Source organism: Lissotriton helveticus, chromosome 7 (genome assembly GCF_964261635.1).
Source record: "Lissotriton helveticus chromosome 7, aLisHel1.1, whole genome shotgun sequence".
Lineage (NCBI taxonomy): Eukaryota > Metazoa > Chordata > Amphibia > Caudata > Salamandridae > Lissotriton > Lissotriton helveticus.
Window position 1 is genome coordinate 974236797 of NC_136068.1, and position 23162 is coordinate 974259958.

Genomic DNA, 23162 nt, shown 5'->3' on the forward strand with positions numbered 1-23162 from the left:
CATGTTCTATGGTTGTCAGAAACTAAATCCCTTCTTGTCTAATCAGGGGAGGTAATTCTTTCCTGAACATTCGAGAAAGTTTCTAGCGAACTCTGAGCTTAGCTGGCAAACCCAAAAATTAAGTCTAGTATCGACAGTAGTAGACCTAGTTAACGTCTGGCCTAGGCCTTTACTGCTGTAGGCACTATTCCAATGCGCAGAGCCTATTGGGAAAATAGGAGCTACACTACATGGCGCCCAACGCGTTTGGAAAGGGCGATAAAACTAACGTAAGACATTTAGAGTAACTCAGTCGTGCTTTCTCACTCAGACCCCTTTTCCCAAATACTCCAAAGACGTCTGGAGTGGGTGAAAGGTTATAATATCCTCCAAAACCTCGCAGGAGGGAACTTCTATGTATGGTTCTTGGTCTAGTCAACGTTGAAGGATAAAACAGTTCCAAAATATTGTGCATCTAATCTCTGTTTCCATAAAGAAACCTGATCTGCAAACAAACATAATACCATTCTGTCAGTAAAATGGAGAGTGATGAAGAAAGAGAAGCAATTAGATTAGCTACTGAAATAGCAGCAGCTGATACTACAGCACTCGATGCAGACCCGGATATAATACTCATCCAGGTCGCCAAAAGAAGAGCTATAACTCTAAAACTTATAGAAAATGGACTGACACCTAGAGGTGGCACAGTCATATTCGTAATCGAGGCACACGAATATCGGCAGACAGAGGTATACTATACATGGATAAATTTTCCAGCAGCAAATGCTGTAACAAAGTACTTCCACTATTACAAAGTAGAGGAACCTCCTAATGAGTACACTCCTTTCGAGGAGGTGGAAGTACCACTCAAATTCCAAGAGCATTTGCTCTTATTTGATGGCGCCCTAATACATAACAATCACATTACAAGGCTCGGTCCTTTAGGAAGACCAGGAGCAACGTGGCCGGTCTTAGCCGGATACACACCACATCCAGACATCGATAGGATGCCTGCAGCTGAACTATTAACACAGCTGAAACAATTACTAAAAATTCATAGACAATTAGTTCAGTATGTAATGCGGACTTCAACAATTCAGCCAGCGATTAAAATTCCACAGCTGACCCCTCACCAGGGGAACACAAATAAAATCACACCACAGAACATCCAATCCTGCCTAGGTAAAGTTCCAGCTAAACGGGAACAAATACCATTCTGGTTGGCACAGAAAATTACCCAAATAGAGGCGGTGTTTCCTGACACCACCCCATTAGAAAAACACAGGATTCTGACTATATGTCTCCCAATGGGAATCGCACCACACATTGAGGACTGTGACACTTGGGGTACAGTCTTTGCTTCCATCTATACAAAAACGCACGGTGTTCCATCCATTTCGGTGATACCAGATGTGCTAAAACAAATTCAAGATGAATACGGTCCAGAACCTGCTTTAACTCTTGGTATGAAATTACTGAAAGACTTCAAGCAGGTCTCGGCTATATTACTAGCCAACATAAAGGGCGAAGCAGCAAACGTGGCGATCCGCCAGAGGTTAAAAGAGACAGATATAGCAGACCAACCAGCTGAAATTGCCAGAATCATAGAAAAATCCTATGAAGAACTAGGCAGAGATAGTCTAGGTGGAATACCAGTAAAACCGCAACTGACTACAAGTCCAGAAAAAATATTTTTTAATAATAATTCACCAAAAAAGAACTGGGATGGAAATAAACAATCCAATCCTAAAGAAAAGAAATTCCAGTCCAGAGGAAGGTCTCCTAGGCGAAGAGAAAAATCTCCAAACCCGAGACAAAGGTCACCTCAGAGTGAACCCTCTGGGAATAGATATAACCTTAGAAATAGGGATAATATTAAAAAACCTGATAGATATCAAGACATTGATACACGTCCGTCTCAATCTTTTCAGAATTCCTCGCAGAAATCGGAAAGAAGAGGACGATCAGAAGAGCACGCCAAGTCCAAAGACAAGGAACCTGCTCAACTGAAAAAGAAATCACAATTTCCAAAAAGAAGGTAGCCAGTATCAAGGTAGTTAACAATGCCGAGAATACTGAGGACACAACTGAAAAACGGAGAATGGGCTCAGACAATGCTAGACAGCGCAGCAGAGGTGAGCATAGCTCGCAAAGTCCTTATGAATCATCTGGAGACAGTGGACACGAATGAATACCTTCAAGTGGAAACTGCAGATACCAGAGTTAGCAAGCCCCACAAAATATACGAGATAACATTACGTATAGAGGGAGATAAGACTAGGAAAATAAGGGGACTATTTTGGGATAACCTATCCAAGGGCTATGACATCCTTCTAGCTGAAAAAGACTGGCCACCGGAGTTTGTCAGGGAGTGCCCTCATGGCGAAGAAGTAATTATGCCTGCCTTCTCGAATCAAATACCGATTCATAAAAAATATACACTTGCTAGAAAGTGGGCAGTGGCCTTAGCACCTGCTTTATATAAAAATCATGTAGGATGGGATGAGGATTCTCCTCCTCACAAAGTCCAGTTAAAATCACAACCTACTGCACAAAGGCAGTACCCAATTAAGCAAGAAGCTAAAAAACAAGTAAATGAAATACTAGATCAGCTAGAATACCAAGGGGTGATTGAAACTTGCACCTCACAAATGAACAATCCTTTGTTTCCGGTCTCCAAACCAGACAATTCGTACCGTCTAGTTTTGGATTACCGACACCTTAACACATGTTGCAAAACTTTTGCAGTGCAAAACTCACACAGTGCTGCACTAATGAATAACATAGTGCGCAAAAAATACAAAACAACCTTGGACATCTCCAACGGATTCTTTTGTCAAAACATAGCACCAGAGAGCAGATATTTAACTGCATTCTCAGTAAATGGCACTCAAAAACAATTCTGTCGGTTAGCCCAGGGGTACAAGAACAGCCCGGGGGTATTCTCAGCGAGAGTAACAGAATTACTACAACTATATGATGATGAAGCATTATCTTATGTCGATGACATTTACTTAACAGATGATGACTTGGAGACTCACTTGAAAAGAGTGAACACCATAATACTTGGTTTCGCTGCAGAGGGTTACAAATTCAACTTCAAAAAGTCCAGAATTGCCCATCTGACGGTCCTATTCTTAGGATATGAGTTATCAAGTGAAGGCAAAAGCCTGGCAGACAATTTCCTAGAGAAATGTGCCGTAATCCAAGCTCCTAAAACGCTAAAAAACCTACAGTCAATTCTAGGCTTCCTAAATTTCGGAAGAACTTACATTGCAAATTACGCAGAAAGGGTCAAACCCCTTTACGATCTAATTAAACCAGACTTTAAAAGATCCAGTTGGACTCAAGCACACACAGAAATTTTGAGATCCTTACAAACAGACATGCTAATTAAAACAAAATTAGAAACCCGTGATAATACACGCAACCTTGTGATCCGAGTCATCCCAGGGAGATACGGATTCACATACCTAACCTCTAATGAGGGAGATAAGGTACCAATTGCATTCAAATCACATTTGTACACTAAAGCTGAACAGAGATTCAACAACAAAGGAAAAATTGTTCAAACAGTTCAAACCGCAATAGCTAGAGAAAAAGACATAGCTGACGGTAGACATATCACAGTCAGAACAGCAGAATCAGCTTTTGAGGCATTAACAACACCGTGTAATTTACCAACAACAACATTGGATCCAGAATGGTTACAATGGGTAAATTCAAAAACAACGGACAAAGTATATTACTTCTTTGATCCAGAACTAGAAGAATTAAAAAATCTAAAATATGAAAAAACGTATCCTCTGCCAATCGACATTCTGCCTCTACGACATTACGCCTGTGTAATCTATACAGACGGACATGCTCAACCCTCCGTTTGGGGAGAACATGCATACAATCCCACATGTGAGATTACAAAAGAAGTGTGGCACGGAGGTAAACTAAGACCTCTATTAACAAAATCACACTCAGTAGAAACTAATTCAGAACTACAAACTGAAATATTAGCTTTGAAAATGGCGCTAGATAATGCGGATCGCGAATTCCCGACACTTATAGTGTCAGATTCATATTTCTGCGTCAAAGCATATAACAAGGATTTGCAGACATGGATTCAGAACGGTTACAAAGATGACACAGATGCACCAATAAAGCAGAGACTTCTCTGGGAACAAGTAGCTCTTTTGAAAAAAGAACTACCAAAGACTCACGTGACACACTCACTGAGTCACCAGCGTGATGGCGTTCACGTTGTAGGGAATTCATTGGCTGAAACAGCCACAGCGGCAGCCAGTAAACCGGCTCCCGTAGATCGAAAAAAGCGTACATTAAAATACATTGACGGCGAAACATTGCTGGCAGTAAAAACGTCATCAAAAGGCGACTGCTCAGCGTTACCGATCAACTATCCACTCAATTACACATACATCATAGATGCAAACTCCGTTCCTTTTGCTCGAATCCCTGGAGTGGGGGATAGAGTGATTCCAAACATGGACAGGAGACACTTGTTAATCGCAGACGCACATATGGGCGAGGGTCTCAGACACCATAAATTAAAAGATTCTCTGGAAGAATTACAATCACGGTACTGGTGGCCAGGCATGAGCCTGCACTACACCATGTTTGTAAAAAACTGCCCAAACTGCAACAGAGATCGCAGTGGGGAGAGAAGCAGTTTAATACCTCGTCGTATCAAGGCAGACAACATCACCACTAAAAAGAATGGCTTGCGACTAACATATACAGGCTAGTTCCCACTTATAATGTAGATCCACAGCACTCGGCTGACGTCCGGACTGTTATACAAGATTTGCGAGTCTAAATGGCATATACGCTAAGAGCATGCTACGTTCGACCATTTTTTTCTTTTTCTCAGGCAATCCAGCCTGGGGGGGGAAAGAATGGCCAAATGAGCACAGCCCAGCGGGAATCTTCTCACTTCCTTCCTGAGGGTATGGGATGGTGTAAAGAAAAAACCAAGACAGAAAGCAATCTATAATAGAAAGGATATTAGGTTCGGGAGCTGGGTGGGTCAAACATCTAATAAGTGTCCAACGTAGTCTAAATAACTTGCCAAGAAATTCTCTGAAGGGATTCAGTCCGTACGAATTATTATTCGGAACTAGGATGTTGATCTCTGACCTTGATAGTCAGACTTCAGTGGTAACAGAAAAAAGCTTTGATGTCAAAGACCGTTTGGCTATTTTGCAGGACTTAAACAAAACAAGAAAAGACCTGAGCAACATACAGTTGAAACAACAGCCAACGACCACTGAAGAATCACCACCTGTCCCAGCAAGACCTGTCTGGATTCCAAAAGTCGGGGATCTAGTCAGGGAGAAGATCGCGGTAAAGAAGGAATTTGGGCCTTCTTACAGAAAAGCAGTTCCTGTATTGTCTGTCAACGGGACAAGATCAGTTGTACTACCGCCACTTGCTGGAAAAAAGGAGAACCGAGTTGTATCCATCGACCTGGTAAAACCACAACATGTGGCCGATAACCAACAGTAGGCCAAGTGGACTCCCAATAAGTAGCAGAACACCAAGGTTTGCTACCAGTACAGAGGTCCTATCAAAGAGGCTCATCACATTCGAAACGCCTACAGAAGAACAACAAGGACTATGCAACAATGCAATAGAACTTAGACCTCTGAAAACCCAAATAAAGACATTTAGCAGAGACACACCAATCTATACAGAAGTACCAAGTGAAAATGCAAGGAACAAAAATCCTGAACCAATTGGAACAATTGACAGAACTGCATCCGGTTACTTCATCAACTTCGATGATTCCTCTGACGGCTTCAGCGAACAAAAGACACAGCCATCATCAAAATCCTTTAAAGACAAAGCTAAGGAACTTTTGAAACAATTAAAAGAAACATATCTGATTTCTCCATGGATTGAATTTTGGGTGGGTTTTGGTGCATTTATCCTCATACTTTGGCTCATCATGGTATTTACCTTGGGACGCTTCATTGAGGGAAAATATGCTAAAATGGACACAGCAAGTCAGAACATCAACTTGGTCCTCAAACCACACACATCTTCACACGTCGAGAAAAGAGAACTTTCTTCAGAACTTTCTTCAGCCAACTTCACAGCAATTCCAATATCTGGTGGGGTAGCCTGGGACAACACTGACTATGAAATTTATGGTCCGGTCGAGATCCTGAAATATCCACACCAAATCAAGATCTCCTTGAGTGACTTTGCAAAACCAAACTCATTTGCTGATGATTGGGACTTTGAAAGTATAAACAATATGATGTCTGACTTAGTAATGTCTGCTAAATTTACAAAACATGATTATTTGCAGGGTTCTACAAATTATGACAGCATGTACTGCTATAACCATTATGGTAACCATTTCTTGCATAAATCTGCACAACCTAGAAATGTTTTAAATTTTAATCAATGGGAACATTGTGCTACACCTCCAAAAGGGAGCTCTAGAACCGTGTATGGCAAATATTCATATTTTTCAGGTTTTAACATAACTAATGCTGAAACATTTTATTACAAATTGTCAAACAAGACAGGGATGAAAACCATGATAACCAACACAAAATTGATATATTCAGATTCTTTCTTTGAAAAAATGAATACTTTTGGATTTGATTATTGGGACAAACATGTTGATTTGAAAAGTGTTTGGGGTACAAAAGAATGGCAAGTACAGGGTATAGAAGCTTTGTTTAGAGCCTGCATGATCCCAGAACAAATGATATTTTTAAATGACACCGTTCAACAAACCACCTGTCTTGGCTTAGCCAAAATCAAAGATTTAAATAACCTGTCTATTCCAAAGCCAACAATGTTTAGCAATAACTCTGAAACAGATGAAGAAATAGACATAAACCATATACTTAACCAAAACAGAACACATCCTGATTGGAAACAATGGTTGATCTGGCCCACAGATACAAATAACTGTCAAGATAGATTCCTGAATAAAACACAGGGTTTCAAAATGAACAGGCCAGACCCTAGATATCCCCAAAGACATCACCCAGGGATAATAACAACCTACAGTGTGGGCAAATTATGCCTTCAATGGCTACAAACTTCCACACTGCCTGAAATTAAGCAACACCTAACTTTACTTACTGATGGTGCTGACTTGCGTGATTTCATAATGGGACCACGCAAACAGCGTCAAAAGCGTTTCATAGCAGCCTCTGTATATGCAGCATACAATGAGGCCTGGAAGGTTACTCAAATTGAGACAGCAGAAAGAATACGGGAAATTGACCGTATTAATTTGGAAAAATCACTTTCTGTAGTGGACAATGGGTTAATGACTCTGTCCTCCAGAATTTTTTCATTGGACAGCATTGTGTCTTCAGCAATCGATATATTATCGCAAGACTTACTGTTATTACAACATGGTCAGTCACAATTGCGTTCTATTGTACAGCTTGGCTGGACGTTACAAAATCTGCGTTCTGGCTATGTGCCTTGGCGTTTAATCAACACAACGTCACTATTCCAAATCTTTAACCTTACTGATAGACAAATCGGTATGGCTCAGAAGGGTGCTGATTATACAATCTTGAGCATTGAAAAACTAGAAAGATTACCGTTGACAATGTCAGAACGACCTGTCAGTGAATGGATAATCCACGGAATCATAAATATTCCAATCTCAACCTTCAGGTTTCAATACTGCCAAAAATATATACAGGCTGGCATGTACGAGAAATTGGGAAAGGGGTACCTTAAAACAACATGGAACCTGCCCTATTCACATGCATGTGTCAGTAACAAAGGACAGAAAGTGTTTCTTAGTGGCAACAATTGTGCTATGTCACTAAGCGGCACGCTTCTGTGTAACGGTATTAGTTTGCACGGAGCCTGTGAAGGGAATTCATACAACCTTTCATGTCACCAGCAAGGCGCACCTGCAACTGAAATAGAACCATTCTTTCAAAGACTCTATAATGGGAGTTACATTCTTATTGTAGACCGCAGATGCTGTAGTCTTATGCCCGGGACTCCTTATCTCGTCACTACGACGGCGAAGGTCAAGTGCTGTGGACGTTCTTTGTTTCCCAGCTCCTTTCCAGACAGGGAGGCAAGGGCATGGCCCGGTTTGAAAATTACTTCTATTCGAATAGACACTTTAAGCAGAATGAAAACAGTGCTTCTTCAGACGCCTACAAGGCTCACGTCATCTAAAGAAACGTATGATCTACAAGTCGCAAGGACGACTGCAGAGATACATACATTATTATCAACCAATTCCCCCGTACATTTCGCGGAAATCCTGAGCGAAATCTTAAATATTTCTGATACCACAGGGGTCTCAAAGGTATTTAAGACAGTATTTTCGATGGCATTAACACCATTCAAAGCCATACTGGGTATTTTTCCAGACTTCGTCCATTCGATTTTTGGCGGACTTCCCCTGATCCTAGGACTAATTGCAGGAATCCTATTCCTAGTCCTTATTTTTCGTTATGGCAACCCATGTCACAGAACAAAATCTCACGACAATGGAAGATACGATCCTAGCCATTGGATACCGGGACCGGATATCAAAAATCCTGGGACTCTCCCGGCTTAGAGACCTAAACATGACTTGGTTTCTATCATTTCGACCAATGTGGCAAAGGTGTGTTTTACCTCTACTAAGGTGTCTGCTATGCGGAGAAGAATGCGTGTTAGACACCTGTCTGACGCTACAATCGGATGCGCCGGTGGATGCAGATACACTGTTGGTTCCTACCAAGGTTCACGCACTGTGCTGCCCTCAAAGGCTGCCAATTCTGATGACGGCATTCCTGGAATCTTCACCACTGCGATTGAAGAGTAGTGAAGTTCAAGATGAAAGCAGCATCGAACAGGTACGACCTTCTGTCAGCAATGCAAATCAGAATGTCAATGGAGACAATCATGCGCATGAATGCATGGTTACCCCTATTTCCGACTTAGAGGAACTTTCCCATGAAGCTGTTGACAGTTTTTTCGAAAGCCTGAATGATATGATGTTCTCTCCGGAACAGAAATAGAGACTTTTGAGTAAACTCGCACACGGCGTTCCCTGAATTCGGCCTTCAACTTTAAAAATAAAGTCACATGAACAATTACAATCCAGTTCACGGACAGCAACTTTTTTCAGCAAGCCCCTAAAATATTTTTCTATATATTTTTTCCCGGGACACTGATTTTCTGCTTAAAGTAAGAGACTATTCCTAGAGAACTAAGATTTCTATTTTAGATACTTTATAGACTTTATAGACTTTAGCTGCCCGCTGGTATGTTCGCAATAGATTTTATGTGATGAAATGGTTTCGACTTTTTTTCTGTATAGCCATATTAAGAGCCATTTCATGTGTATTTCTCATATACCAACAAGCAATAATGCATAACAATGCGTGTTTACTTTTGCATTTAATTCATAGCTTAAGTGCATACAATATATATGACTGCAATTTTTTCAGTATATTTGAAAATTTCGAAATGCATTTATGTATTTTGGGGTGGTAAGGTATACACTATACTCTATAGTATGTTGTACTATGTTATACTATGCATAGATTAGTAGATATGACCATAGTTAGCGTGGAGTGGGTGTCGTGTATTTCTATAGGTTCTGATTCGATCCCCCTATTCCTGACCCTATTCTGGTTAAGCTACCTAGCTAGTTAACTAACAGTCAGCCCATGAGGCAAGAAATTCCCCATGATGCAGATACCGTTATCTGACGCAGTCACACTACGGCACAGGAACGTGTTATCTGATTAGGTCATAACGCTTGAGATCTAATTAGACAAGCGATATTCCTCCAGCCCCTGATAAGGCATACGACGTTCTCATAACAAATCAAACCTATGACAACCTGGATAATCCGTGCGGCCATTGTTTTGATTTCACAGAGAACTTTAGTAAAGAATGTGCTAACGAGCAAGTCGTATGACATCTTTATTGACGTACCTATGTCCATCCTTACGTCAATCCCGGCACCTTTAAGGTATAAATATTGCCGACCTTGCCCTATGCAAACACACGCGTGGTGACAAGACGGAGCAGCCATACTTGCCGAAGCCGAGAGCAGAAGCAGACCCCGCAGGCAGCAGCCCCGCCTTCCTGACGCGCTGAGAGACGCGCTGCTATCTCAAGCCGAGAGACCCAGCACCGGCGCTTCTGGGCAGCCCTCGCAGGCAGCCTGGAATATCGAGAGCAGAGAAAGAGATACCATTCCTCATTCATCCTAAATTCCAGGTACAGAACTGAATAACCCCTCCTAGAGAATTCTTTAGTTATTCACTTGGCAAAAACAAACTTAAACTAAACTGTAACTTTCTATTCCCGCCCACGCATTAGACTTAGGTCAGGTACACGGGGTAGGCGTATTTAGAAACACCAGTTGAGTACGTTTAGTCAAATGTATATGTGTATGTAAATATATTTTAATCATTTTAAACATCATATGGCTCAGAAACCATATCAATGTTTTTACAGTATTATTTTATACTATTGCTTCTAATGTATGCACTTTACTTAACTATAAGTATTGCAATAATATCGATCCATTTCTCTTGTACGAGAAAAGAGACTGATCAATAAATAACATCTTTTATTGAACACGCCCGTCTCTTCCTTTTCTCTACATTCTGATGAGACTAAGAATGCACGTACTGACTGAGTAAAATAATTGCCTTGTGCTCACACGACTCTCGAGATTGACTCTTGATTAGGGGAGAGCAAAGTTGTCATGTTCTATGGTTGTCAGAAACTAAATCCCTTCTTGTCTAATCAGGGGAGGTAATTCTTTCCTGAACATTCGAGAAAGTTTCTAGCGAACTCTGAGCTTAGCTGGCAAACCCAAAAATTAAGTCTAGTATCGACAGTAGTAGACCTAGTTAACGTCTGGCCTAGGCCTTTACTGCTGTAGGCACTATTCCAATGCGCAGAGCCTATTGGGAAAATAGGAGCTACACTACAGAGCATAGCTGTCTAGTGGGTTGTGGAAGTTATTGCGAATGTTCAGGTATTCTGGTCCTGCGTTGTGTAGGGCTTAGTATGTATGCGTGAGAACTTTGAATTGGTTACGCTTGGGAGCCAGTGAAACATCCTGAGGTGTAGTGTGATGTGGGTGTGGTGCGAGAGGTTGAGTATGCTTCTTGCAGCTGTGTTCTGGGTGGTGTGGAGTCTGTGTAGGAGTTGTTTGGAGATTCAAGCGTAACGTGTTGCCATAGTCCTGCTGGTGATCAATGCTTGCGTGATGGTCCATCTGCTGTTCCAAGGCAAACGTCTGAAGATTTTTTGCAGCATGTATAGATGTGGAAACAGTAGGTGTACACTGAGTTGACTTGAGCTGTTATGTTTAGCTGGATGATCCCTAGATTTCTTGTGTGGTCTGTGGGTGTTGGTCGTGGCTCCTACAGCCATCAGATGGATTCCCTTGGGGAGGTCTTGCTGCTGAAGGCAAGTACTTCCGTCTTGTTGGAGTTGAGCTGCAGGCAGTTGGTTTGCATACAGTCTGCTACGATGGTCATGGTGTTGGTGAAGTTGGTTCTGGCAGTGGTTGTTTTGTCCTTCAGAGATAGTATGAGTTGGGTGTCATCGATGTGGGCAATGACTGTGATGTCTTGTGATCGGATGATGTTAGCGAGCAGTGTCATGTATATGAAGAAAATTATAGGGCTGAGGGATGATCCCGGTGGTACTCCGCATATCAGTTTCTTGGTTGCTAATGTGAAGGGTGGCAGCCTGACCCTTTGGGTTCTTCCCATGAGGAAGGAGCAGATCCATTTGACAACATTAAATAACATTATCACTAGATATTTAGGGTTAATGTTAGAGGTCTTTTCCCAGCAGATCTATTGCGCCGGTGGATGGGTTAAAAAATGGGAGCTGTATATTAGTGCATGAAAAGTGTGGCATGTGTTATATATCTGAATAGCGGTTGGTGTGCCACATCTGAATGGTAATTGTCTAGACTGCACTGCCTTCCAAAGCCGAAAAAATTAACCCAAAAATCAGAGTTTGAGGGTTATGGGTATGTCAGTCAAATTCAAATTAATAGGCGACTGGTGACGTACCTCACAGAAAGCTACCACGAGGCAACGGAAATAGAATGACATTTGAGGGAGGGAAGGACCCCTGGTGGGTATGAATAAATAGGTGTTTTTTTTGATTGGTGGTAAAGTAGTCACACAGCTCAGTCTCTAAATTGTTGCCCACGGAACCAGAAGGGCTATGTACGCCACTCGTTCCCAAGTGATCTAGTGGAAATGTCTCTGCCACAGTGGATGCAGTACTCGTTTCCCAACTTTTACAGCTGCTGTCTATACTTCTGAAGTTCTAGCTCCTCATAGCCTCAAGTCTATCCTTGGGGTGAATGTTGGTTAATTTGCTATCCATTTCTAGAACATTGTTCTCCAGAGCCCTCATGATTGAAAGTATGTGCCTTTTAAAACAACTCTAGAAACAAATTCACTTTTTCATTCATGCGTTCATTCAAGTACAGTAATACAGTCCTAATAGAGTGAAATTGATAACTTCCCCTTGAATGTTCTCCACTGTGGGTGCTTGCAAGAAATTAAGAGTACATTTGTGTTGTGTTCCATATGTTAGTCAGTGTGTCAACCTCAGCTGTCTGATCATTTTGGTTTTACATGAACTGTCTGCTTACTCGTGCCTGTGTTAAGCTAGATTTCTTGTAGTTCTGTTGAGAGTGAAACACAAACTAGAATGTTTTTACAGAACGCATGTTGGCTTACAAACCTTTTCTTGTTCCTAGAGTGACTTTATCTTCAACATACCAATTCAGCCACTCTAGGCTCCCATCATTGGGTACTTTGCGGTTGAAAAGTTTATCAGGTTATAAACAAATGTTCATTTGCATTTATTCCACATTACCAACTACCTTAATTATACATTTAACATTATTTTCTGCACTTTCACATTTTGGTGGTGGGTATTTTAATTCTAGGAGAAATCAAAAGGAACTCACGCTGGTCTTACTGACAAACCTGGAGTCCAAAGAAGTTCCATTGTGCCCCCACAACCGATGACAGAAGATAGAAGCACCCCGGGGTCTGCGGAGGAGAGTTTGGCAGCTGTCAGCCAGCTTCTGAGAGTGGTTCCTGGTGGAGAAAAACCACAGGAGACTGAGTGGGAGGAGGTGATTATTTCTGAAGCGCACATCCTGCAGAATGACGCTGCAAAGATGGTCACTACGATTGGAGGTCTTGTCACACATATAGAGAACAGCCCTGAGGCATGCCCGCAGCCACCTGTAGATGGCAGTGGAAGCCTGAACGCAGATGTGGACAGTGTTGGAAAAGCCGTGGAGTGAGTATGAATTGGTCTGTCACGTCAACCTCTGAGTCTGAATGTACGGTATTTTCCATACAACCAATCTAGGTTGACATAAACAACATTTAAAATGTTAGTTTTACTTTTTTTTTAAATGTTGCCACTCCATTGCAATTTTCCCTATCTTCTTTACATCTACAAACAGCAGTCATTCATACCCACATGCAGGAAGTGGTTCAGATCTCTGGAGCCTGGGTATTCACATTAAGCATGAAATGTGACTTGTTTATTATCATATTATTATAAATGCCTACTCTTCGAGTGCCCCCTCTGAATATTGTGGATCTCGATCTACGGAACAGTGTGTTTGTTGCATGTGTTGTGGATACGCATGCTCTGCATAATGCTGCCATCTAGTGTTCAGATGTTTCCAAATTATTTTTCTTTGAAGGAACATTTTTCATGTCACAAGATACCCTGTGACTCCTCCTTTAGTAGACAGTCGGCACTGGATCCAGTTTAGGTTGTTTCGATCCGTCATTTGGTTTGGGCGTGTACTACCGCGGCTCTTAGGTTCGGTGCTTTGCTGACGCTGCGGCATGGGCGAACATGCTGCAGTTTTAATCCGTTAATCAGAAAACGTTTTTTAGGTTTCGCTGGAGCACGGAGCTTTTAGCTCCGCCTCCAGAGAAATCTGTAGTCTTCACAGTAAGGGCACTTGAATACGCCCTCTGTTCCATTGGCTAGCTCCATAAATGGAGGCTAGCCATTGGAACAGAGATCTGTCCGTCATGGCCGGACCAGATTCGTGGGCGTTCCTGCATTTTTTTCCCTCTCCACCCTTTTTGCATCGTCATTGGGTGGTGGGCGGAGTCTCGTTTTTTTTTTGTGTGTTTTTTCCTCATTTAATGCCAACCACGGCCGCCGTAAGAAGTCCAGGTGAGTGCGTTCCTCTACCCCCCCTCCCGCTGTCCGTGTCTTTGCCGCCCCCCCCCTCGCGCTGTCCGTGTGCTTTCCCGCCCCTCCCCCCTCCTGCTGTCCGTGTCCTCGTAGGTGCTTGTTGACTATGGCTACCGACTTTTATTATGCAAGAGGTGTGTGTTTGTTTTTTGGGGGCGGGCTTGAAAAACAAATATCTATATTTCGCGCCAGATAAACACCATCTAAATAGGGAAACGAGCGTTCCTTTGGCATATGCATATCTGTCAGTAGAGACAATGAGTGACTGAGGAGAGATTGGCAACTAAGTGCTATAAGGTGTTTACTTATTAGAAAAGCACACGACTGAAACTCTATCCGCAGAGCACAGATAGATCTAAAAGGTCGAACATCCTCTGAAAAGCAGAATATATTAAGTTAAGCCAAGATATTTGAAAAAAAGTCACAATTTAGACGTTGCGCGCTCGGTCAAACAGAGCTCGTTGTGAAAGCTCTACACTTTCCTGCATTGTACCAGAACTTTGTGCTGATGAGACAATAGTAGACACTGTGCATTTAATAGAGGGCAAACCATTCTGCAGTCCGGGGGGAGACGCTAACCTGTACACCTTACAACCAAGTAAATGCCCGTTTTTTTCCCCAAACCCTACTTGAAAAGTGCCAGATTACATCTAAAACACCCCTGCCACCAGCCTGTTACCCCAATCCGCGTTAAAGGAGCGCGTGGAGCCGGGCACAATTGAAGGGGTTTGGCAACGTGTCCCCTGCGCCAAAATGGAGCCGGCGCCCAGTCAGTCTTGTGCAGTCCTTCCCTTATTACACCTTCAGAATCTCCCATTTGCGTCCTCGCTATTAAAAACACACCGTTCCCTAAAGTCGAGGTAAGAGATCGTGCGAGTAACCTTCCGTGTCGTGAGTGTTCGATATCGCCATTTCTATACCTCCGACGGGGCACGGGAGACCCGATGTCCCCAATTAACATCTAAACATCTGAGCCATTTGACGACTTTGCAAATGGAAGTTTATGCTGTTTCCCCCCCAGCCTATTTGCACAAGGGGTCATGTTACTGCAGGCAGCGGGGACGGTGGGAGGATTGTCCGCTGTGTACCCCCACTTTATAAATCACCCGAATGAATCCCATATATATTTTTTTTATAAGGAAACGGCACACCGTATATACAATTATGCTCCTCGATTATTTGGCTAATGGGGATGGGGTGTCTCATCGCCGGGCAGTCGCAGCCACTTGAATTATTAGGGGCTTTGCTGTTAGCATTGATCGGGGGTGGCTGGCATGTGTGCGCAGAATGCCAGATTTGTATGTTACATGACCTGTGTGTCTCCGGCTGCATGTTATGTGGGGAGAGGGGGTGGGGGCAGTGGTGCTTGAAGCAGTCTTGACGCGCCGGGGCGGAAGAATGGAGGCTCTCTCGCTGCCACTACTCCCCAGGACACACAGAAACCTGTTTGATCTCAGTGTGGTCTTCAATGTATGTGGATTTATTTATTTATTTTATTTTTATTTTATGCAATTGTATATAGCGCGGACTTTACCCGATGGTGTCAGAGCGCTTCCCCTCCATAGAAATCGGTATTTTGACGGAGCGTGGGCCAGTGACTTCATTGCCAGTGTTTTTTTGGAAAGTTTGGGGAAACTTCCTTCCAAGGCACGGAACTTTGTTTTCAGCAGCAAAAAAGGGTGGGGTGTTGGAATTGGGGCAGTGTGTGTGTGTGTGAGAGAGAGAGAGAAGGAGGGGGCTGGGTGGTGTAGAATGACAACCAGACGTTGTTTGCTGATGCAAATCGGACAGCCCATAATTGTAACAGAAAAAGCTGCCAATGTTGTGGATTGCTCTTTGTGTTCCGATCTGCAGAACGGCTACTGCACGATCTTGTCCCCGTTTATAGAAACTTCCCCTCTTTTAGTGGAAAGAGCCACTTGCTGCACTCCTCCCCCTCCTTTGCTAAATATATTCGCCCCGCCTTTTATTTGATCCATATGCTCGCGCCCCATGGGCGCCGTATTGTGCCCTGCGCTCGTGCTCCGCAGTAAAAGGCCCGGTGTAACCTGAGGAATTTGAAATGCAAATAGCAGCCCGTGGGCGCTGAGGCAGAACAAATCAGCCTTTCACCGAGGGGCAGTAATGCCTGCGCCCACTCGCTGCCTTTCGGGTGGGTTCGGGGGTGGCGCGGGACTCCTGACGTCGGCATACTTCTTAGGTGCTGCGTTATTCGCAGACGATGGCGTTGGAAGCACTTTACATGAAAAGTGATTAGAAGATTAACATCTGTCGACATGACCGTTTCATCCGCAGCCGGAAGTAGGTCAGCGCCTCTTCCAGGATCCCGGCTGCCGTGCGCATACCTAACAACGAGCCTGCTCTGCAACGAGTATATGTTTCAATTGGCATATATGATGTGACAGGCTGCGCTCGCCAAATTCGCTTTATGTTTGGAGGGAGTGCCTTGCTTTGGGCAGAACAGCAGCCTCGCCTCCTCTGTTCACCCACAATGAAGTAGACTTTGACTCTGAGCAATACAGAGAAAATCACAAAATGGGTATAGAATGAGTAAGCAAAGTCAGAACAACTATTTCAAAGGGTGAAGTCAGGGATGGAAAAGAACTTACAGGAGTAAGAGGCAGAGGCGTCTACTTTCAGAGCCAGCGGCGAAAGGACCTTTCAAAAAACCTTTTTTGGATCTTTTATTTTATTTCAAGATCACCAGCGCCTCGAAGCATAAACAAGTTTGTCCCCTCACTCAGTCCCTGCTGTTCCTCCCCCCCCTCCTTCTCGCTTTCACCCCCGCCCAGGGCCTCTCATTTCTAATTTAGCCTCTAACTAGGCGCTATAGGCGAGGGGGAGAGCACCTTCCTGTGAGCAGAGCGGTGGGAGATATACGGAGGTCTCTGCTACCTAAGTACCCAGGTCCCTGTGAGCCTCCGGATTCATGTCTAATCCGTTTAACAAAGGTGCTGAAATGTACAGAACTGCTGCTCTATATGCCCATAGAATAAGCACATTGTAGCAAGTAATCTGCCTGCATTTTAAATTGTTTGTTTTGTGTGAGAGAAAAAGGAGAGAGAGATCCCAACTGTTTGTTATGCAGTTATTGTCCCAAGAAGAATGAAGGGATGATTTGGCCATGCTGTGGATTAAAGCTGTAGCGCACAACCCAGCCAGCTCTCTCACATACTTTTCTTAAGTGATTACGTTTGAGGTGGAGAGAGAGCTGGCTGAGATAGTAAGTCGGGATAGTGAAGAGGGGAGGGTGATAGGTAGGAGAGTGAGGGGGAGACGGGGGCGGTAGGGCAAAGAAAGGGAGGATAGTGGGGAAGAGAGAGTGAGGGCTGTGATTTGGAGAGAAGAATGTTGGTGAGGATGAAAGTGAGAGAAAGGTATGAAAGAGTGAATGCTGAGGCGAGAGAGAAGGATGAGATGGAGGTAGAAAAATGAGGTAGAAGTGGAGGCACAGTGAGAGGATGGCCAGGTATAGAGCGAGATGAGGTGATGGCAGGGAGAGAGGAGGTTGATATTCCAACTCCTCAATTTTCTGTGCTGCCTACTGTAACACCCAGATGTGGGAAGAGCACTTTTACTTTGTAGCTAGGTTTGCACGGTATAAGTGGTATACATGCACGCGTACATACATACACCGACAGGTAATGTGTAGCCTGACCATAGACAGGCACCTTCCATTGATGATATATTCACTGACCTCACAGAAGTCCCCACAAGCAGTGTGTAACACAAAATGATGGGCCCACCTCAGAGACCCAAGTGGGCAGAGGAACGGGGGATTAACTTTTCCAAGCTTTTTTAATTTGATCAAAACAGTTTACATACTTATTATTAGACCATTATGACTCAACTTGGGTGTTAGGCAGTACCAGATTGCGTTCAGAATTTTAAAACAAGCATTTACAATGCAACGGTTTCGCCGTCGGAAAAGTTTGAGCTATTGGCATTGTAAATGACAAAATTTGTATTTATGTGTTGGTTTTGAAAACAGATAAATAAATGGCATTGTCATTTACATTGCCAATAGCTCTAAATTTTCCAAAGGCGAAACCGTTGCATTGTAAATGCTTGTTTCTTAATGCTAATCTCAGACAGCCTTTGGAGACAGACTCATCCATTGACTTCTAACTGCAGGGCATCAAGCCTTGTATCGGCCTCGCGCCCCTCGTCATTGACTTCTCCTCAGAGAATGCACTCGCAGAGGGGCAACAGACGCAATCCCGATACTGTTCTCAATACCAGTCAGACTCCCTCCATTCCTCTCAGGACCGACTCCAACCACCTGCGGAGTCCCACAAGGATCCTCCATCAGCCCAACCCTGTTCAACATCTACATGGCCTGCTCGCATCCATCGTCAAAGGACAGGAATCATTATGTCATCGTACGCAGACAACACCAACTCCTCTTTTCCCTGTCCAACGAACCAACATCACTGAACGCAACTTTCATGACGGAATGGAAGCGGTCGCCAGATGGCTGAAGAACAGCTGCCTTCAACTCAACACAGACAAGACCGAGATACTCCTCATGGGCCCAACACTCCGACGACTGGAACAACACCTGGAGGCCCCCCGCCCTCGTAGACCCCCCGCCCCCACAGACCACGCACGCAACCTCAGAATCATCCTGGACCCTGAACTCAAAATGCACCGCCAGGTCAACGCCATCACTTCCTCCTGTTACCACAGCCTCCACCTACTCCGCAAGACCTTCAAGTGGATCCCCCCCGAACACTGGAAAACTCACACATGCCCTCATCAGCAGCAGACTGGACTACAGCAACGCACTCTACGCCGGGATCAACAAGAACCTCACCTGCAAACTCCAGAACATCCAGAATGCCGCCGCCAGACTAGTTCTCAACCTACCAAGCCACATCAGCCAACTCCTACGGTCCCTACACTGGCTCCCCGTCTACAAGAGAATCACCTTCAAGCTTCCCACCTATGCACACAAGGCCCTCCATAACAACAGACCAGCCAACCTGGACCATCGCCTCCTGTTCCATGCTCCACAGCGCTCTCTCCGCTCAGCCATGCTCTCCCTCGCAACGGTACCTCAGATCAAGAAAACAGATCAGGAGGGTGCTCCTTCTCCCTCCTCACGGAAAATACATGGAACTCCCTCCCTCTCTACCTCCGACAGACTGCATCGCTTCCTAAGTTCCTAAAGGACCTCAAGACCTGGCTCTGGATTGATTGATTGATTGACACCAAATATATTTTCGGTCCGATCATCAAGGGATGTGCCACTTGTTCCTCTGTCTGATGTTGATGATACCACCTGCCGGGCCTGCCTCACCTTCTGCTTCAAGAAAACCTCTGGTATCAATGCAAAAGGAGGTAGGCTCACCCAAAGATACAGTGGCAGGCTTCCCTACTTTTGGTGAAGAGACCCGACTTGACAACAAAGAGGGTGAAGATGGAAGGTGGTGTTCTCCAACTCATACCTGGAGGAAGAGGTGCTAGACTCTCCACTTGTCTCTACAGCTTAAGGCCCATGACCGACCTCTGCAAAGGGACGCTAGTACAGCTGCTTACACTAACCCTGCTCAGTGGTTGAGCCACACAATCCTCCGCAAGCTTTGTGAACATGGAAGTCGAAGACACCCTGGGCACCGACACCAAGGACAGCCTTGGTCCCCTTGTCACAGTCTACTCCAGAGCTGAAACTACTGTCCGCACCAAGGATTCTACTGGGCTCCGATAACTCGCATCAACCAATCCTATAGAGATTCAAGGAGGAGCAGTATACACTATGGAAGCAACTGTTTATCCAACCCGATACAGGGAAAATCTCAATGAAGCTCCCTCTGACAACACCGTAGGACGTTTTTCGGAAGAGGACATTGACTTTGGAGGAACACCTTGCTTTAAAGCCCACTCCAGCCTCCAAGCTTAAGAGACACTGGAACTAGCCTTCTACTCCCTGTTCCTCCTCCTCCTCCTCTTCCACCACTACAACCTCCACCAAAATGATCACCACCTCCCAGGTCACCACTACCATTCCTCTGCTGTCACTAAACACCTACTCTCTCCTCTTATAGGGGTGGTACACGCTTCAACCCTGCCAACCCTTCTGATGCACCATTTACCCTGCAACTGGCCCCCTCCAGTCCTAACCCCCACTCTGGCGGGAAGACTGGCGTGAGGCTCTGCTGCAACAACCCACCTGGTGCCAGCCAGGAAGCTCCGGATCAGCCCACTCTGCATTCGCCGAGCCCAGGCCGGGCCCAACCGAACCAAGACCATGAGGACGTCCCCCTGGCGACTGGGACCCGAAGTCCACAGCCCAAAGTCCCTCCTCGACGAACCAGCCGACGCCTGCAGACTCAGAACCAGGGGCCACCCCAACCGCGACCAGCTGAGGGTAAGCTTTTCCGACACCCAAAGACACCCCTGCACCCGGTGCCCTACACCCCCCTGTGCCTCCCTTTGGGGTGCCTACCTGTGCTTCAAGATACCAACTTACCTCTCAAAGTGCTGGTCGCCCCTGGAGCATCTCCGTCCCCGAGCCTGCAGCCTTTGTTCCTTTTTGACCTTTCCCATTGGATAACATTGAGCGCCCGACGGCTCAAAAGCACCCTGCACCCAGCTGCCCGAGTGCTGCTGGCCGTGCCACCTTTGTCCTATCCTACTTTCTCCCTTGCCCTGAGCAAGTGACCAGGAGCCCAGCTCCCACAGCCGCGTGGCCTGCTAGCCAGCAGCCACCAACCGAAGGCCCCCTTTCCCTCATTGGATATCATTGGGCCTAACTACCTCTGCACCCGTGCTGCTGGGGCTGAACCTACTGTACTTACCTGACCCTGGGGGACCCCGGAGTCTATGCCCAGAACCATCACTTCACCAACCAAGTACTCACCTGGAAACCGGTAACTCACTTACCTGACATTGGATAACATTGACCAATTTTGAATCGAAAATTTTCTAAGTGTGGAGTTAGGAAAACTGAAAATATTCATATAAAATCAGCCGCATTCCGAAGTACTCACCTGTGATCAGGGGAGAAGCCAGTACTGTACCTATGCACACCAGGTCCTCCATAACAACAGACCAGTCAACCTGGACCATCGCCTCCTCTTCCCAGCTCCACAGCGCTCTCTCCGTTTCTAAGTGTGAACTTTTAAAACTGCTTTATATTCATGAAAATTCACTACAGTAACTAAAACGTTTTTGCTAATCTGGTTTCAGCTTAGACTCCAGGACTGAATCTAGGATTTAGCCCTGGAACTACTAAAGTAATCTACACTGTAATTAACTGTACTTTTCTGCTAATAATCCATTGAGCTCAATGCTAAAGTGTGTCTAGACTTGTGTTGCCTTCACCAACCCCTGTACCTATCGTGTTTACATGTTATGTTATGTTATGTTATTAAAATTTCTAGAGCGCACAGCTGCCCCAGCAAAGGGGCGTCCTGGCGCTTTGACAGATGCTATAACATAACACACTAAAAAGATTAGCCAGAAACTGGAAAGAGGAAAGTTTTAATGGCCTGCCTGAAGGCAAACATATCCTCAAGAGCACGAATGTGGACTGGTAGCGAGTTCCATAGGCCAGCCGCTAGAACCCTAAAAGAACGGCCACCCATCCTGCTCAACCTGAAGCGTGGGCAGACAGCCAAATGGAGACCCTCCGATCTTAAAGATCTCGATGGCACATAGGGTGTAAGCAGAGTAACAAGTGCCGGTGGCGAAGAAGTTTTCAAAATTTTGAAGGCCAGACACAGCGCCTTGAACTTGATTCGCTGTCTGACCGGGAGCCAATGCAAGGCCATGATGGTGCCCGACACCGAACAGTGTCTGGGAAGGCCCACAATGGCTCGTGCCGCGGCATTTTGTACTCTTTGGAGCCTAGAGGCCTCCGCTTGATTCACCCCTAACAACAGTGAGCTACCGTAGTCCAGCCTAGATAGTATTGAGGCCTGAACTACGAGCTGTCTGGTAGGGGGATCAAAGTACTTCAAGACTGGCCTAATACCACGCAGTATTCCATAACATGTGGCAGCCACCTTCATGGTGTGGTCCTTGAAGGAAAGTGCAGAGTCTACCCAGACTCCTAGATTTCTCACTCCAGCCACTGGAATAGGTGTGACACCAAGCTCTGACGGCCACCACTGATTACCCCATAGCTCAGCTTGCTTCCCAAGAACCAATACCTCCGTTTTGGTGGCATTCAACTGGAGGCAGTTGGTGCGAAGCCAGCTTGCTACTGCCAAGAGACCCGCACGGAATCTCGAAGCTGCTACCTCGGGGTCTCCGCTAAGTGTCACCGCTAGCTGTGTGTCGTCCGCATATGAGGCCATCGTAAGGCCCCACTGTTTGACGACACCAGCCAACGGTTTCACATAGAGATTAAATATAGTCGGGCTCAGTGAAGATCCCTGAGGAACCCCCGTCTTCAGGGGGTAAGTAGTGGATTGGCCAGGTGGTATAGCCACTTTAAAAGTACGATCAGCCAGAAAGGACCGGAACCATTGGAGAGCGACATCCGTCACTCCCGCCTGCTGTAAGCGCTGGATAAGTATTTGGTGGGACACAGTATCGAAAGCAGCGCTTAAATCTAATAATATAAGCGCTGCGGTATGACCCATGTCAAGTACCTGGCGAAGATGTTCCAAGATGTAAAGTAGTGCCGTCTCGGTACTGTGTCCTGACCTAAATCCATTCTGGCTGGGGTCCAAGATCTGGTTGCAAGCCAGATGCTCGGACAGAACCGAGTTGACATGCGCTTCTGTTACCTTGGCAATCCACGGCAACAGGGAGATAGGTCGGTAATTTTCTGGCAGTCGGGGGTCAGAATTTGCTTTTTTTAATATGGGGGTAACCACTGCCTGCTTCCAGGCCGCGGGTACAGTTCCAGAAGACAGGGACATATTAATGAGATCCAGTATGGGATTACGACACAGCGGGGAGAGTGTATTAATGAAGGCAGGCTTCAGCGGGTCCGC

General features: G+C 45.1%; 1 protein-coding gene across 4 annotated transcripts in view; it reads left to right on the forward strand.

Annotated features, from left to right (window-relative positions):
- HMGXB3 (HMG-box containing 3) overlaps positions 1-23162 on the forward strand; it is a 526740-nt gene that overhangs the window by 136658 nt on the left and 366920 nt on the right. For all 4 annotated transcript variants that reach the window (XM_078653572.1, XM_078653575.1, XM_078653573.1 and 1 more), the window contains one exon: positions 12929-13290. In XM_078653572.1, coding sequence (XP_078509698.1) covers positions 12929-13290 — 362 coding nt within the window. The remainder of the gene's footprint in view (positions 1-12928; positions 13291-23162) is intronic.